Source organism: Bos mutus, chromosome 4, assembly GCF_027580195.1.
Source record: "Bos mutus isolate GX-2022 chromosome 4, NWIPB_WYAK_1.1, whole genome shotgun sequence".
Taxonomy (NCBI): Eukaryota; Metazoa; Chordata; class Mammalia; order Artiodactyla; family Bovidae; genus Bos; species Bos mutus.
Genome location: NC_091620.1, coordinates 88,012,506 through 88,030,464, shown reverse-complemented (window position 1 = coordinate 88,030,464; position 17,959 = coordinate 88,012,506). Strand labels below are relative to the sequence as shown.

General features: G+C 40.3%; 1 protein-coding gene across 2 annotated transcripts in view; it reads left to right on the top strand.

Moving 5' to 3' along the window:
- Positions 1 to 17,959, top strand: part of DNAH11 (dynein axonemal heavy chain 11) — a 371,336-nt gene that overhangs the window by 163,399 nt on the left and 189,978 nt on the right. For both annotated transcript variants that reach the window (XM_070369750.1, XM_070369751.1), the window contains exons 40-43: positions 805 to 937; positions 3,455 to 3,582; positions 4,045 to 4,193; positions 15,582 to 15,732. In XM_070369750.1, coding sequence (XP_070225851.1) covers positions 805 to 937; positions 3,455 to 3,582; positions 4,045 to 4,193; positions 15,582 to 15,732 — 561 coding nt within the window. The remainder of the gene's footprint in view (positions 1 to 804; positions 938 to 3,454; positions 3,583 to 4,044; positions 4,194 to 15,581; positions 15,733 to 17,959) is intronic.

The window sequence follows — 17,959 nt, the reverse complement described above, 5'->3', positions numbered from 1 at the left end:
GCAGACCATGGGGTTGAAAAGAGTCGGACACTGAGTGACTGAACAGCAAAACGATGTTAAGCATCTATTCTGTGAATTCCTAGCCTCAACGCTTCTTTTCCTCAATTACCTAGATCAGAGTTGCCCAGCTTCAGCACCATTGACATTTGGATCTGCTAAGTCTTTGTCTTGGGGGCCGGCCTGTCATTGCAGAATATTGAGCAGCATCCCTGGCCTCTGCCCACAAGAAGCCCAGCAGCACGTCCTCCTCCCTCAGGTCAAGATAGTCTCCTGTTGAGAACTTACTGCTCTAGGCCACCAGTTCTCACAGTACAGCTAGACAAGCCTCATAGGCATCACCTTGGACCTTGTTAGAACTCAGACCAGGCCTATCTGAGACCTACTAAATTAGAAACTCTGAGACTGGGTCTTTTAGTCTGTTTTAATACCTTTTATGCACTTTGGATGCAGGCTAAATTTTAAGAACCATCTAAATAATATAGGCAGAGCGGATGTTAACATCATGCACAGGAATAACATGTACAGGCCTTTACTTTGCACAGATGGTTAAAAATCTCAGTTGATGATGACTTTCTCTAGTCTACATTGTTGAAAGAATCAGGTGAACTGATCCTCAGGGATTGTAGGATTAAAGTTTCCAAGATGGGAATGAAAACACACACATGAAAATGTTTTCCCATTCTCAGTGCACTCAGGATATATAGGAAGATATAATGCGTAAGGAAAACCCTGCAGAAATCTTTTGCTTTTCATTTGGCTTACATTAGTATTAGTTTTCTTAGCTTTTTTCCTTTTCTCCCCTAGATTTTGAGAACATTACACCGAACATATGTTAACATGAAACAGAAACCCATTTGGAATGACTTAAACCCCAAAGCTGTGACAACAGATGAACTCTTCGGTTTCATACACCATGCTACCCGAGAATGGAAAGACGGCAAGTAGTATTTCCCCTTTTGAAGTGCTAAAAAATTCTTTTTTTTTTTAAATCCAGAAAATCATTTCTTAGTTCAAGCCAATTTTAATCATGGCTGTAGATTTAATGTTTATGGGTTGGCGTTATTGGAAATAGAGCAGCTCACAACAGCATTTATAACCTATAAATTAAACCCAGATTTAATAAGTGGTTGATTAGCATTCAGCAGGTTCATGCACAAAGCTGTGTATTTTATCCCCCATTATTTATGTCTGCGCTCCCTATAAACCGGAAAAGTCAACACAAATACTTCAAGAAATATTTATGCAGTACCTGATGCAAGACACTAAGTTCCAAAGTCCTTGGAACATGTTTCTTGTCCTGAAACCATTTTTGCAGACAAGCAGATTCCTTTTTTTGTTAAGATAAGTTCTTACGTTCTCATTTCCATAAGTGCACTAACCTTGTCATCATCCTTGAGTTCTTTCCCACCATACATTCAACCTCACAGCAAATTCTCTAGGCTTCACCTTTAATGTTATGTGTTGTATTCCAGTACTTCTCACCTCCTCTGCAGCTTCCACATAAGTCCAGACCACCAACAGTGGGTCACACCTCATGGGTCTCCAAAAAGCTCATTTTCCATGCAGTAGACAGAGGCTCTTCAAAATGTTATTTCTCTGCTTGAAGTTTCCAGTGTGTTTCATCAGCATTAGGATCCAGCCTTTATCCAAAGCCTACAGGGTTCTATGTGATGGAGACCCCCTTCCCCATCTGACCTCATTTCTTGTTCTTTGCCTTTTACTTGCACATATGCTCAGGCCTCCTTGCTCTTGCCCCAGATTGCCGAGCATCTTCCCACCATGGGCCTTTGCACTTGCTGTCCACACTGTCTGCAGCAGTGCGGATGCTGCCATGGCTTGCTCCCTTACATTACTGGAATGTCGGGTCACATATCTCATCAAAGAAGACCTTCCTGATGAGCCTATCAAAGAAGCCGACTTCATCATTTTCCTTCCTAATATGTACACACTGCTTCCTTAATTGTGGGACAATCAAAATGTACTGTCTTAAGCTTTCTAGCTTTTTTTAAAGACTGTGGCAGGAAGGGAAAAATAATTTGTTTATTCTGAAAATATCTGGAAGCCTTTCAAATCATTGTCCATTAGAAGCGTTGCTGACATTTTTGTGAATTACAATGGCAGGTTCGGTTTTGACTGTCACTCTTCTTTGCACGAGATACTTCACAGGAAACAAAACCTTCTACATACGTGCCTCAGTACAGTTTTTTTTTTTCACTGTAGTATTATATACTTGAGTTTTGAACACTCAGCAGCTATTAAATATGCCATGTAACATAGCAAGAAAGACTGTGAATTTAAAATGTTTTATCTTTACATCTTGTGAGATAATAGTCTTTCAATGCCAGTGAATGAATCTCTCAAAGAAATGTATCACACTTCTGAATAGTTTATAATGATCTCTCTTGAATAATGGTATAGAAAAACTGATAAAGGTGGAATAAGCTAATATTTGGCCCAAAATAGATACTGAATATATGTGCATGAAAAAAAAAGAATACTGTTTTCACTTGTATAGCATCTGAGTTTCATGTACATTCCCTGCTGTCAGTCAGCCAGTTCAGTCACTCAGTCGTGTCCGACTCTGCGACCCCGTGAACTGCAGCACGCCAGGCCTCCCTGTCCATCACCAACTCCCGGAGTCTACCCAAACCCATGTCCATCCAGTCGGTGATGCCATCCAAACATCTCATCCTCTGTCATCCCCTTCTCCTCCTGCCCTCAATCTTTCCCAGCATCAGGGTATTTTCAAATGAGTCAACTCTTCACATCAGGTGGCCAAAGTATTGGAGTTCAGCTTCAGCATCAGTCCTTCCAGTGAACACTCAGGACTGATCTCCATTAGGATAGACTGGTTGGATCTCCTTGCAGTCCAAAGGACTCTCAAGAGTCTTCTTCAACACCACAGTTCAAAAGCATCAGTTCTTTGGTGCTCAGCTTTCTTTATAGTCCAACTCTCACATCCATACATGACCACTGGAAAAACTATAACCTTGACTAGACAGACCTTTGTTGGCAAAGTAATGTCTCTGCTTTTGAATATGCTGTCTAGGTTGGTCATAACTTTCCTTCCAAGGAGTAAGCGTCTTTTAATATCATGGCTGCAGTCACCATCTGCCGTGATTTTGGAGCCCAAAAAATAAAGTCAGCCACTGTTTCCACGGTTTCCCCATCTATTTGCCATCTCCACAGATGTTCTTCAAAGAAGGCACTTTATTTGATCTTTGGGGCTGCTTAGTGTGAGATGTTAAGCAGCCTTCTCATGGAAGTGAAACTTGCCTAGTGATCTCGAGAGCCCAGGTATGGCTCAAAAAACATTGCTGTTTGCCCACCTGAATAAGGTGCAAACTTACTTACTGAATAAAAGAACTTCCAGTATAGTTAACACAAATTTATTTTAGAAAGGAACAGCAATCAACCCCATTGTACATTAGGATTGTTTACTCTCAACTTACAGGTCTGTTTTCATCCATTCTGCGAGAACAAGCAAATCTTAGGCATGATGGACCAAAATGGATAGTCCTGGATGGTGATATCGATCCCATGTGGATTGAATCACTAAACACTGTCATGGATGATAACAAGGTGAACAGAAATACTGTTTATCGTAAAATGCAGGTCTGAGATCTTTATACTTGCATGAGTTTCAGTAGGACAATTTAAAATTGTGATATTTCAGATTCTAAATACAGTTTATTTTTTATGGTATTCAGGCCTTTTCATGTTAAAACTGTTAAAACGAAAGTCTTAAATTTAGATAATTACCATAGTTGTTTAAAAGTTGGCATGAGTAAGTGCACGTTGATGAGTTTGTTCCTCAGGGGTCAGTGAGCTCCCCTGGGGATGAACTGATATCTTTATTCAGACTGCATTTCTAACTCGGGCAGTGATCATTTCTAACTTGGGCACTGAGCTCATATGTAGCCTTTGGCACTTCTCCTGGGGGCAGGGGCGGGGGGCGGTACTTCTTGCTGTTATGAAAAGTTAGCAGCCTTGCCTTTGCTCCCTAATGAAATGGCCACTTTTGTGCTGTGCTGCTCTGTCCAGGTGCTGACATTGGCCAGCAATGAGCGCATAGCTCTGACTCCCTCTATGAAGCTGCTCTTTGAGATTCATCACTTGAGGACTGCAACCCCAGCTACTGTTTCCAGAGCTGGTATTCTATATGTGAACCCACAAGATTTAGGCTGGAATCCGTGAGTATGGCTTTTTTTTTTTTAAATTGTGGTAAAATATACATGATGTCAAATTTACCATTTTAACCGTTTTAAGTATAGAGTTCAATGGCATAGAGTACATTCACACTGTAGTACAACCATCATCACCATCAGTCTCCAGAACCTTTTTCATCTTCCCAAAATGAAACCCCATAGTCACTAAACAGTACCCCTCCCAGCATCCCCAGCTCCTTTCTACTATCTGTCTCTATGAATTTGAATATTCTAGGTACTTCTTACAAATTGAATCATATAGTAATTTTTGTGATGAGTTTATTTCGCTTAGTAAAATGTCTTCAAAGTTTGTTCATGTTACAGCAGGTGCCAGAATTTCCTTTCTTTTTAAGGCTGAACGGAATATATACCCAATGGAATGTATGTGTGTGTGTGTATGTGTGTATATATATATATATATATATGTATCATACTGTTTATCCATTCATCCTTCTGTAGACACTAGGGCTGCTTCAGCCTTTTGACTGTTGCAAATAATGCTTCTATGAACATGGGCATAATCTCTTTGAGTCCCAGCTTTCAATTGTTTTTGATATGTACCCACACAAGCAGAATGGCTAGAGATCATACAGCAAGTCTATTTCAGATTTTTTGAGGTACCACTATGCTGTCTTCCACTATGGCTGCACCATTTGACGTTCCCATCAGTAGTGCACTAGAGTTTCACTTTCTGCATGACCCCACCACCACCTGTGGTTTTCTCCATATTTTATAATAGAAACATCCTAATAGGTGTGAAGTGGAATTGCATTCCAATTTTGACTTACGTTTCTCTTATGATTAATCATGTTGAACATCTTTTCATGCGTTCATTGGCCATTTGTATATTTTCTGTGGAGATGTGACTATTTCAGCCCTTTGCCTGTTTTTTAATCTAACTATTGGGGTTTTTTGTTGTTTTGTGAACTTTTTATTACTCTTCATAGAATCATTCAACTTCAGCTTCTTTGGCATTAGTGTTTGGGGCATAGAGTTGAATTACTGTGATATGGCTCATAGTTTCATTGAGTTAGACAAGGCTGTGGTCCATGTGATCAGTTTGGTTGGTTTTCTGTGATTGTGGTTTTCTGTTTGCCCTCTGATGAATAAGGATAAAAGGCTTATGGAAGCTTCCTGATGGAAGAAACTGACTGTGGGGGAAACTGGGTCTTATTCTGATGGCCAGGGCCATGCTCAGTTCAGTTCACTTCAGTCGCTCAGTCGTGTCCGACTGTCTGCAACCCCATGGACTGCAGCACACCAGGCCTCCCTGTCCATCACCAACTCCTGAAGTTTACTCAAACTCATGTCCATTGAGTCGGTGATACCATTCAACCACTTCATCCTCTGTCGTCCCCTTCTCCTCCCACCTTCAATATTTCCCAGCATCAGGGTCTTCAAATGAGTCAGTTCTTCGCATCAGTTGGCCAAAATATTGGAGTTTCAGCTTCAACATCAGTTCTTCCAGTGAACACCCAGACTGATCTCCTTAGGGTGGACTGGTTGGATCTCCTTGCAGTCCAAGGGACTCTTAAGAGTCTTCTCCAACATCACAGTTCAAAAGCATCAATTCTTCGGCACTCAGCTTTCTTTATAGTCCAACTCTCACATCCATACATGACTACTGCAAAAACCATAGCCTTGACTAGATAGACCTTTGTTGGCAAAGTAACGTCTCTGCTTTTTAATATGCTGTCTAGGTTGGTCATAACTTTCCTTCCAAGGAGTAAGTGTCTTTTAATTTCATGGCAGTAGACACCATCTGCAGTGATTTTGGAGCCCCCCCCCCCAAAAAAATAAAGTCAGCCACTGTTTCTACTGTTTTCCCATCTATTTGCCATGAAGTGATGGGACCGAATGCCATGATCTTACTTTTCTGAATGTTGAGCTTTAAGCCAGCTTTTTCACTCTCCTCTTTCACTTTCATCAAGAGGCTCTTTAGTTCTTCTTTACTTTCTGCCATAAGGATGGTGTCATCTGCATATCTCAGGTTATTCGTATTTCTCCCAGCAGTCTTGATTCCAGCTTGTGCTTCATCCAGCCCAGCACTTCTCATGATGTACTCTGCATATAAGTTAAATAAACAGGGTGACGATATACAGCCTTGACGTACTCCTTTTCCTATGGGAACGAGTCTGTTGTTCCATGTCCAGTTCTAACTGTTGCTTCCTGACCTGCATACAGATTTTTGAGGAGGCAGGTCAGGTCGTCTGATATTTCCATCTTTTGAAGACTTTTCCATAGTTTGTGGTGATCCACACAGTCAAAGGCTTTGGCATAGGCAATAAAGCAGAAATAGATGTTTTTCTGGAACTCTCTTGCTTTTTTGATGATCCAGCGGATGTTGGCAATTTGAACTCTGGTTCCTCTGCTTTTTCTAAATCCAGCTTGAACATCTGGAAGTCCACAGTTCACATATTGCTGAAGCCTGGCTTGGAGGATTTTGAGCATTTCTTTACTAGTGTGTGTGATGAGTGCAATTGTGCAGTAGTTGGAGCATTCTTTGGCATTGCCTTTCTTTGGAATGGGAATGAATACTGACCTTCTCCAGTCCTGTGGCCACTGCTACATTTTCCAAATTTGCTGGCATATCGAGTGCAGCACTTTCACACAGCATCAGCTTTTAGGATTTGAAATAGCTCAGCTGGAATTCCATCACCTCCACTAGCTTTGTTCCTAGTGATGCTTCCTAAGGCCCACTTGACTTCACATTCCAGGATGTCTGGCTCTAGGTCAGTGATCACACCATCATGATTATCTGGGTCATGAAGATCTTTTTTGTACAGTTTTTCTGTGTATTCTTCCTTCCTCTTCTTAATATCTTCTGCTTCTGTTAGGTCCATACCATTTCTGTCCTTTATTGAGCCCATCTTTGCATGAAATAATCCCTTGGTATCTCTAATTTTCTTGAAGAGATCTCTAGTCTTTCTCATTCTATTGTTTTCCTCTATTTCTTTGCATTGATCACTGAGGAAGACTTTCTTATCTCTCCTTGCTATTCTTGGGAACTCTGCATTCAAATGAGTATAGCTTTCCTTTTCTGCTTTGCTTTTCACTTCTCTTCTTTTCTCAGCTATTTGTAAGGCCTCCTCAGAGAGCCATTTTGCTTTTTTGCATTTCTTTTTCTTGGGGATGGTCTTGATCCCTGTCTCCTGTACAGTGTCATGAACCTCCATCCATAGTTCATCAGGCACTCTATCAGATTCTAGTTCCTTAAATCTTTTTCTCACTTCCACTGTATAATTGTAAGGAATTTGATTTAGGTCATACTTGAATGATCTAGTGGTTTGCCCTACTTTCTTCAGTTTAAGTCTGAATTTGGCAATAAGGAGTTCATGATCTGAGCCACAGTCAGTTCCCATTCTTGTTTTTGTGACTGTATTGAGCTTCTCCATCTTTGGCTACAAAGAATATAATCAGTCTGGTTTCAGTGTTGACCATCTGGTGATGTCCATGTGTAGAGTCTTCTCTTGTGTTGTTGGAAGAGGGTGTTTGGGCCATGCTCAGTAAATCTTTAATCCAATTTTCTGTTGATGGGCGGGGTTGTGTTCCCTCTGTGTTGTTTGGCCTGAGGCCAAACTGTTAACCCACACCTCCACCAGAGACTCCTGAAGGCTCACAGGCAAGTCTGACTCAGTCTGTTGTGGGGACACTGGTCCTTTCTCCTGGCTCCTGGTGCATACAAGGTTTTATTTCTACCCTCCAAGAGTTGTTTCCCTAGTCCTGTGGAAGTTCTGTAATCCAGTCCCACTGGCCTCCAAAGTCAAATTCCCTGGGGATTCTCTGTCCCGTTTGCTGGATCCCCAGGTTGGGAAATCTGTTGTTGGTCCAAGAACTTTCCTAACAGTGCGAGAATTTCTTTGGTATAATTGTTCTGCAGTTTGTGGGTCGTCTTCTCAGCAGCTCTATGGAAAAGACCCTGATACTGGGAAAGATTGAAGGTAGGAGGAGAAGGGGACGACTGAGGATGAGATGGTTGGATGACATCACTGACTCAATGGACATGAGTTTGAGCAAGCTTCGGGAGTTGGTGATGGACAGGGAAGCTCAGCATGCTGCAGTCCATGGGGTCACAAAGCGTCAGACATGACTGAGCAACTGAACAGAACTATTAATCTTAGATATTAAAAAAGCTAAAATTGTATTTGACTATTTGAAGAAAATATTAGTGATTAAATTTAGTGCTAATTAATTAGGCTAACTAAAATAAATTAGCACCTTTATGCAGTTGTCATTTTTAGTTGGACATTGCCTTGTTCATGGCTTGTACATGTAAATACATACATTTGTTGACCAAGTGAATAAATAATAAAAGCTCACGTGGAGCACTTAGGTGTCAGTATATCATTTAGTGAGCATATATGTGTGTGTATATATATTTATATAATATGCATATGTGAACAAAGCGGTGATACTTTGATTTAGAACAAGTTTATTGTGCCCACTTGCTCACTTTTCAGATGCTTACACTTTTCATCATTTATTCTGGTGGTCCCTTGTCACCTTCTCTCGTATTCCCACTCTGTGCTGTGGAAACATCTGCGCTCTGCGCGTGAACAGTGCTGTGACGGTATGCTTCTTGTGTCAGTTATCTTCTCTTTACCCCTCCACCCTGCTCTGTGCACCCAGTGGCTGTCCTGTGTGGACCACATCAGTACGTTCCTTGCCCTCTGGCTTCTGGTTGGTTTGACCAATGGGGAGCACTGACAGGAAATGAGAGGGAGAAAGGAGAGTGAGATCTCTTCATTCCTCCCGCTCCCTCCCCATAGGACTACAACAGGATGACTGTCCTTCATCAGCGTGCGTATGTGTTCCGTCGTGTCCAACTCTTTGCAACCCTATAGACTATAGCCCACCAGGCCCCTCTGTCCATGGGATCCTCTAGGCAAGAATATTAGAGTGGGTTGCTATGCCTTCCTGCAGGGGATCTTCCCAACCCAGGGATGGAACCAGTGTCTCCTGCATCTCCTGCATTGCAGGCAGATTCTTTACCCACTGAGCAACCTGAGAAACTCCTCTTAAATCTCTCCATGAGATTCTTTACTTCCAGGTTCTGGTAGCCCTTTCCTTTCCCAATAGTCCTTTTATTGATCCTTCTCTATTATCCTGATTCAAGGATGACTTCTGTTCCCTGCCAGACTTCTGACTCATGCACTTCTCCAGGCTACTTTTCTGTGTCCTGATTTGTTTACTGAAAGTCTCATCCTCTAACTCAACAGTCAAGTAGAGCCATACTCAGGTTTCTGTGAAGCTAGGGGAAGAACTGATTTTTTAAAGTCTAAGATGGAGAGTTCTTCTTGGACTAACAGCTGCTTTCTCCAGCTAGGATTTTGACTGGCTCCTAGGCCATTTCTGTTGATTGGGGACTGGATGAAGGAGAATCTCCAGTGTCCCTTGACCTTCCCATGCAGAGAGCAGAGGTGGTCCTGGTACCCCATTTCATTCATGAGACCCCTCACCCCCACTGGTGTGGTCTGATTTCAGTAGTAAATCTCACGGTTCCCAAGGTCTCTGTAGTTGTCTCAGTAACATATGGAGTTTGTGCTAACAGAGGCTGTCTAAATCCCCAAAGAAGGACTTTCATCTAGTATGTCAGAGATCATAGGATGGCAGAAGATTCACCCGATTTGCATTCTTGAGAAAGTTAAACCCCTCTTTACCATTAGATTCTGTTTTTATGGAGGTTTGGTTCTAATTAAGATCAATGGGTAGATTTTCATTTTCCTTTGTGTGACTAAAGGGTCTATCCAGGTCATTATCCGTAATAGTGGGCATCCTCTATACAGGATATTTTTACATTTTTACCTCCTACTGCCAGAAAGTTTCAGTGTACTATTAAAAAGTGACTATTTCAGTTGGGAGGGGTATTTTTTTACACCATATTATCAGATACTTTATTACCTTACTTTAATGTCATAATATTAAAAAATATGATAGCTTTACATGTATTGACTCATTTAATCCATAATTATCTCTGAGATCAATATAATCATTAATGTAATTTCCAAAGCCAATATCTAAGGTCTCAGTTTCCCCCAACTCTTTAATTTGAAAGTGTTGAAAAATATTTAAAAAGTTAAAAAGGTGGTAGGTAGTACATTGTATAACCATGCAGTCTTTTCCTGCAGTTATCAATTTTTACAATTTTACCCAATTTACTTTCTCTTTGGCTGTACATACACTCCCTCTCAAAGGCAGAGACAGACATAAATTGTCTACGTTTATTTTTGCTGAATTATCTGAAAATGAGTTGGAGACATTGACAGTTCCTCCCTAAGAACTAGAGTGGGTCCTGCATGAACATAAGTCCAATAAACATACCTAAGAAATTTATCTTTGTTATAATATTATCGAAACAGTGATTTTTCAAAATTTCCCAGCGCCTCTGGGAATTTCCTCTGTAGCTTTTTTTTTTTTTTAATCCAACATCAAAACAAGGACCATGCATTGCAGTTACTTATCTCTGTCTTCTCCTTTAATCTAGAATATCTATCCACCTTTTTATTTCATGATGTTTAGAGCTTTGAAGAGAAGAAGCCAGATATTTCAAAGACTGATAGTTGCAGAGTGGTTGCAAAGTGGGTCCACCTTTCTGTCTCTGTGTATTAAGTGACATTTTTTTAGTAAAAAAGAAACTATTTCTATTCTTCCTTTCTACTCTTTTTCCTCACTTCCTCTCTCCTTTTTCTCTTCCCCCTTCCTTTTTCTTTTTGGGGAGTGTCATTTTCTATTCATGGGTTCTTGTTTATCTTAGTCTAGTGGATTATGAATCATTGCCAACAGTATTCTTTTGCATGCTCAATTTGTCCTAAATTTTGCCAGCAGGAACGCCTTCCATGTTCTTTTATATTTGCTTTCTAGCTGAACCAGATGCTTGGGGCTCATCTGAGACTTTCCTTCCCCTACACTCCATTCGGCCATTTCTCTAAGGAGCCAGGAGTTGTCTAAGGAGTAGTATTTAGAATCCAAGATACCATGCTAGAGAGCTCATTGCCATTGGTATGTCATTGCTTCTAGAACCTTTAGTGTCCAGAGTTAGGAAATATATTTTCTTAATTCATATGTGGAAACTGGTATTTTGGATAGAGGAGATTATGAAATACTATGTTCCAACTGAGGAATAAATAGATTGCTCTTATTACTTAACCTGCTAAGAACATTTTTTGTTAAAATTCACTGAGCTATTTAAATGCATAATTTTATGTCCACATTTTAAAGATAAGTCAAACAACATCCTTAAAATCATATCAGTAAGTGACTAGCTGAATCAAATACTATTTTAATTCTGAGTTCTGAGTAAGTTTACTGAAAGACTCCTACATCTGTTGTGATCTTGAGAGAAATTAGAAGTAAATTTCTAAAAATTATCATCAGTGAGAATTTTTCCTAGTAGAAAGGAATAAAATGCAGAGAAAACCAGAGAACAATTAAATTCATTTATAATTATTTAAAGTAAGCATAACTGAAAATGGGATCTACCAAAATGTGTATTGCATAGCTTGTGCACAACGATAGGAAAAGGCAGGATTATTTCTGAAATTTTGTCTGATTCCTGGAAGATAACTTTTGGGAGCCACAGCTTCAGATCATACTTTTCCCTCTATTACTTTAGTTGAAAATGTTTCTTTTAAAAACTTGATTTTTTTGAAGTACGGTTGATTTATAGTGTTGTGCTAGTTTCAGGTGTACAGCAAAGTGACTCAGTCACACACACACAGATATATAATGGTTTGCACCTGCCAACCCCAAACATTCCTCCCACCCTCCTTCCCCCTTGGCAGCCAGCCCATTCTCTGTGTCTGTGAGTCTGTTTCTGTTTCATAGGTAAGTTCACTTGTGTCCTATTTTAGATTCCACATGTCAGTGATATCATATATTTGTCTTTATCTTTCTGATTTACTTCACTTAGTATAATAACCTCTAAGGTCCATCCATGTTGCCTCAAACGGCCTCCTTTCTTTTTTTTTTTTTTTAACAGTTAAGTACTGTTCATTATGTGTGTGTGTGTGTGTGTGTGTGTGTGTGTGTATTCACACACTGCATCTTCTTTATCCATTCATCTGTGGATGATCTTTTAGCTTGTTTCCATTTCTTATCTATTGTGAATCATGCTGTTATGAACATAGGGGTGCGTGTATTTTTTTTCAAAATTTTGTTTTTTCCTGACATATGCCCAGGAGTGGGATTGATGGATCATATGGCAATTCTATTTTTAGTTTTTTTTGAGGAACCTCCATATTATTTTCCATAGTGGTTGAGCCCATTTGCATTCCCACCAATAATGTAGAAAGATTCCCTTTTCTCCATATCCTTGCCAGCATTTGCTATTTGTAGACTTTTTAATGATGGCCATTCTGAGTGGTGTGAGGTGGTACCTCATTGTACTTCTGATTTGCATTTCTCTAATAATTTAGTTGAAAATATTCTACCTTTGTCTCACTCATTCAGTTACCCATATTGGATGATCTTAGTCTTCTATCCCTACAATCCCATCCTTTCATCTTTGGATTCTGTTTGTACGTGTAAACACACAGATTCAGAAGTCATCGATGTACACTGCTGATCTGTAGGTCCTTTTCAGCTTCTGCTGTTTTCTAGGCCCCCATGAATGATAGAAAACCAAAATCTTGCCACGAGGGGCAAACTAGAGAGAGCTCTGAATTCCTCTTGTGCTGTAGGATGGGATCCCAATGCCAGACTTAGAGTAATAAATAATATCTTCAGAAGCCTGAAAACTTTGGCTGCCTTTATAGTTTCTCAACTGCAGGGCTGTAGACTTCCTGTGATGTTCCTATAGGAGTGATGTACCTATGAGACTTCTGGAGAAGGAGGAGGCGCAACACAGGTGCCTATATGGAACAGATTTGCAGGCACCACGAGCCAAAGATTCTGTTAGTGACCTAGACATTAGCGTTAAGGTGATGCATTAAGGCATCTGTTGCATTAAGGCAGCTATTTCCTGAGGCAGGGGCAGTGACGTGGGTGAACTCATATGTAGGTAAGGAATAAATATATGATGTTTTTACTTGTATGTTGTATGGTAGCAGTGTGTTTCATTTGGCCATATTCAAATCTACAGCATCTTTTAAAAAATAGGGTGGAAGGAATTGCCAATAGCATAGATCTATAGCTTCAGTTTTTCCATTGCTGAAGATAATTTGCTGCCTTTTAATGTTTACTAAATTTAGCAGTAATTTATACATAGTACTTTCAAATGTCCACATTTAACAATATAGACCCTTTTTTTCCTTAACTTCCAGTGCTATATGCTGTGGTTGACTGCTAGCAGAGGTCATTTTGTTTCTTTTTTTGTTTGTTTGCCTCCAATCAGTTTCAACTCTTACCACATCTCCTGGTTTGATTGAATTCACTTTCATTTTTGTGGACATAATTTGTACAACAGCATCATTTACTCTTGGGCCTGGTGGGCTTTCCCTTTGAGACTTTGGCTACTGCCAGTGAGGGTTAATGAAGTAGCTATTACCTAAGTGCAAAGCCCATTTCCCCCTCTGTGGCTTTGTTGAGGCTGCAGCTCCTAGTTAGCCCTGCACAGCCTTCTGCCGCCACAGAGACCAAAGACAGAGGTGGGGAGCTGGGGTAGAATTTCTTAAACCCAACAGAGCGCTGCCTGCCCTGAAGGACACTGCTGCCTTTAGGAGATGCGCAGAGGGGCAAAACCAGGATCTGAACCCAGTTCTCCCAATTACACCAACTCTGTGCTAATGAGTAGCATTGATTGGAAATTTGTTATATGTCAGTTATTAATCTAAGCACTTAATACATGAGAACTCATTTGCTCCTCAGAGCAACCCTAGGAAAAGCATGTCATCATCATCTCCATTGCCAGTTAAGAAACTAGAGGCACAGAGACATTAACTAACCTTCCCAAGGAAACAGAGTTAAAGGAAGGATAAAGATCCGGGCAGTCTGACTCAGAGCCACATCTCCCTAAATAATTCCCCCTGCACCCCACCAAAAAAAGCTCTGGATACTGAGACTTCAGTTCTGCCAGCGTGTGTAGAATAAAAAGAGTAGCTAAGGGGTAGGTGTGGCCTTCATTCTGAGTACCTAGCAACCGTATTCCATTATTCCACTCTTCTGTGGCACCCACTGGATGTAACTCAGAGAGCACCAGAAGTGACCTTTCAGTTACCATCATGCAACTGAACTTCAGCTGAAAATCATTCCTCTTTGACCTGAAAAAGTTGTAATAGTTGATAGTTCATAAATCTAGCAATAGTGTATAGATAGTTGAACATTTAATAAAACCCCATCATGAAGCCCTACGATTATCAGAGGGAGCCTTTGTGAGATAATCATTTTGCCTTAATTTCTTTTGATATTAAAAATATGCAATCTGATTTGCTTAAAATAAGGTATAGCTGTCATTGATCTGGTTGCACTGTCTCTGGTGGCAGCCACATGGATTTGTGACCACTGTTTCTTGTTTGATGAGAACTCTTTGAGCAATTATTTTTCATGTCATATCATACAGTTTCTTTCCAGAGACTACTGTGGGTGCAACTAAGTCATGTTTCATTTTATTGACAAACATTATTTTATTAATGTTAGAAATATGAAGGTAAGTGGTAACATTTTACAAGCTTCAGATTTATGTGCCTGCACCCAAGGGTGAGATGCCATTTTAGAGCCACTCATTGGCTTCCCAGTTGATGCTCGTGATAAAGAATCTGTCTGCCAAGCAGAAGATGAGGGTCTGATCCCTGGGTCAGGAAGATCCCCTAAGTAGGAAATGGCACCCACTGCATTATTCTTGCCTGGAAAATTCCTTGGGCAGAGGAGCCTGGTGGGCTACAGTCCATGGGGCCGTAGACAGTTGGACGCAACTGAGCACACACACAGGAACCACATTGTCAGCTCTCAGGTTAGAGTTATGTTCAGTCCAGTGAGCAGGAGGGACTTGGAAATGGTCCCTATGAAATTTTCGCCTCTTTATTTGTAACTGATTTTTCATTACTAAAAAATCGACGCCAATTTTAATCAAGAAAAACCCCAAGCTGTTTTCATAAATAAAGCCTACCCTCTGAAAATAGTTTCAGTGCTCTAGGAAATGACAAAGTATACTTCCTTATAAATGCTCGGTAATGGCCTACTTATCCTCTATTATGTTGGGTTTCTAAGTGCTGTTAGTAGTTTCTTTTACATTCTTTTCATTTGGGTAAAAGTGGCCATTAAAACAAGTGTATAAAGGGTCATTTTAAAATATTTGCCATTTGAGAAATAGAGTGAACCCACTCTACATGTCCCTGAAGTATTGGACCAAGCTGTGTTGAAGGGGGAAGCTTTTGAGTACGTGAATTTCTGCTTTTCAAGCCTGGTGCTCAATAAAAGCCTTTCTGTGCTCTTTTTCAGGTATGTGGCCAGTTGGATAGACAGAAGGTGGCATCAGTCAGAAAAGGCCAATTTAACGATTCTTTTTGATAAATACGTTCCTGCCTGCTTGGAAAAGCTGAGAACAAGCTTTAAAACCATCACTTCAATTCCAGAGAGCAGCCTGGTGCAGGTTCGTCTTGGGTACCTCTGTTTCACACAGTAGTCCTGATTTGGTTTGATCAAAAAAGAAGTTCTTGTTCAAAATCATGAAGTGGTTTCTGGAAGGATTAGGTTGCCCCACACCCCGCCAGCCCCCACATCCCCCTGTGCTTTTGGCAGCCCTCTATCACATGCCTGTCATGTGCCTTGACCATTCGGGTTTGTGGTCTGTTTCTCTGAGTAGACTGTGAACTAGAGCCCTGGAGCCACCTTTTATCATTTGTATATCTCCAGAGATTTCCATAATGCCAAGCACTCAGTAGGCGCCAAATGTATCATTGCATCATTGTGTTTTTCCCAAATACATTTGCATGAAGTAAGAACAGGGTTGTAACAGCTTCATTTATTTTTCTGTTTCCTAAGCAGCTGGCCCAGAGAAGGTGCTCAGTGTGTTTTTTGAAAACCATAAATTCATGCAATACCTGTGGCGGATTCATTTTGATATTTGGCAAAACTAATACAATTATGTAAAGTTTAAAAATAAAATAAAATTAGAAAAAAATTAAAATTAAAAGGCAAGTGGCAAAAAAAAAAAAAAAAAAAGATTTTGACCAGTGAGTAAGAGAAAGCTACTGAATATCACCTGAAGAACCAACCCCTACCCATCCTGGCCTGACAGACCTCCCATTCTTTCCTCCCTTCCTTTACTCCCCCCTCCCCAGAATAGTCCTCAAGTCCGGGCCAGTCTAGATGAAGAGTTCATAGTATTTCAGGGATAGGTTTTTTTTTCGGATCCTTATTGTCAGACAGCTGCTAAGAGTGAAGAGTATGTATGATACGTTGTCATGACAGCAAATGAAGATAATGCAGGGCACACAGAAATGAAGGTTGTGATCTTAATCTCAGTGTGAGGAAAAACGATCCCCCAGCCTTTACAAGTATAAAACTTCACAGAAGGTTTACAATTAGAAACCTTTATTTGTTTCTCTTTAGGAGCAAAATTGGTTTTGAAGTACTTTGTTACTGTGAAGTTACTATTACAGAATTTGTTTGACGCTAAATTAGAAAGTCACAAGCATAATAAGAAGAGAAAGTTCAGGTTTTTGGATAATTCGCACACCAATTAAGTAAACGATAGTCTTCACCAGTAATTATCTGAGGTATAATTTATTTCTGAAAGCAGGCCTGAATTTATTCATAATGAATTAATTATGTGGTTAGCCTAATTAGACTTCCTTTGGTGTAATACTTGCAAAAAGCAAGTATCGTGTTCTTTCTCAAGTTGACTTATATATTTGTGTTTCTCTGTGGTGTGAACTTTTTCATTTAAGAGTAGTGTGAAAATAGGTCAGTAGGAATTAATATGATTTTTGCTCTCACTTCCTTTTTCTGTAGTATTCAGAAATGGCGTTTTATCCTTAACTCCTTTCTGGCTGCTATTGCATAAAGTCATCTCTTTGCTGTGACTGCTTATAAGGGAAAAAAATAAAGACAAAAATGAGTGTACAAGAGACTTGCTTAGAGAGATTAATTTTACTGTAATTGAGTTGAGGAGGGCATGGCAACCCACTCCAGTGTTCTTGCCTGGAGAATGCCCATGGACAGAGGAGCCTGGCGGGGTTTCCCTGGTGGCTCAGGTGGTAAAGAATCTGTGTGCAATGCAGGGGACCCAGGTTCGATCCCCAGGTTAGGAAGATCCCCTGGAGAAGGAAATGGCAACCCACCCCAGTATTCTTGCCTGGAGAATTCCATGAACAGAGGAGTCTGACAGGCTACAGTCCATGGGGTCTCAAAGAGTCAAACATGACTGAGCAATTAACACATACACACACCCTGTGCTATACATTAGGACCTTGTTGTTCATCCATTCTACATATACCAGCTTGCATCTGCTAATCCTGAACTCCAGTCTATCCCTCCCACTGCGCCCCCTCTTTGGCCACCACAAGTCTGTCCCCTAAGCCCATGAATCTGTCTCCACTTCATAGATAAGTTCATGTGTGTCATACTTTAGATTCCACATGTAAGTGATGCCGTATATGTGCCTTTCTTTGTCTAACTTCACTTAGTACAATAATCTCTAGGTCCATCCATGTAGCTGTAAATGGTATCATTTCATTCTTTTAAAAGGCCACTTTAAGAAATTAATGTACTATGTTTTCCAGTATACGAAACTTTCTTGCTTTGCATTTGTTAAGGTGTTTTAACTCTTTCAGAATATACACCAAGGTGTGATTATATTAATTGCTGGTGCAGAG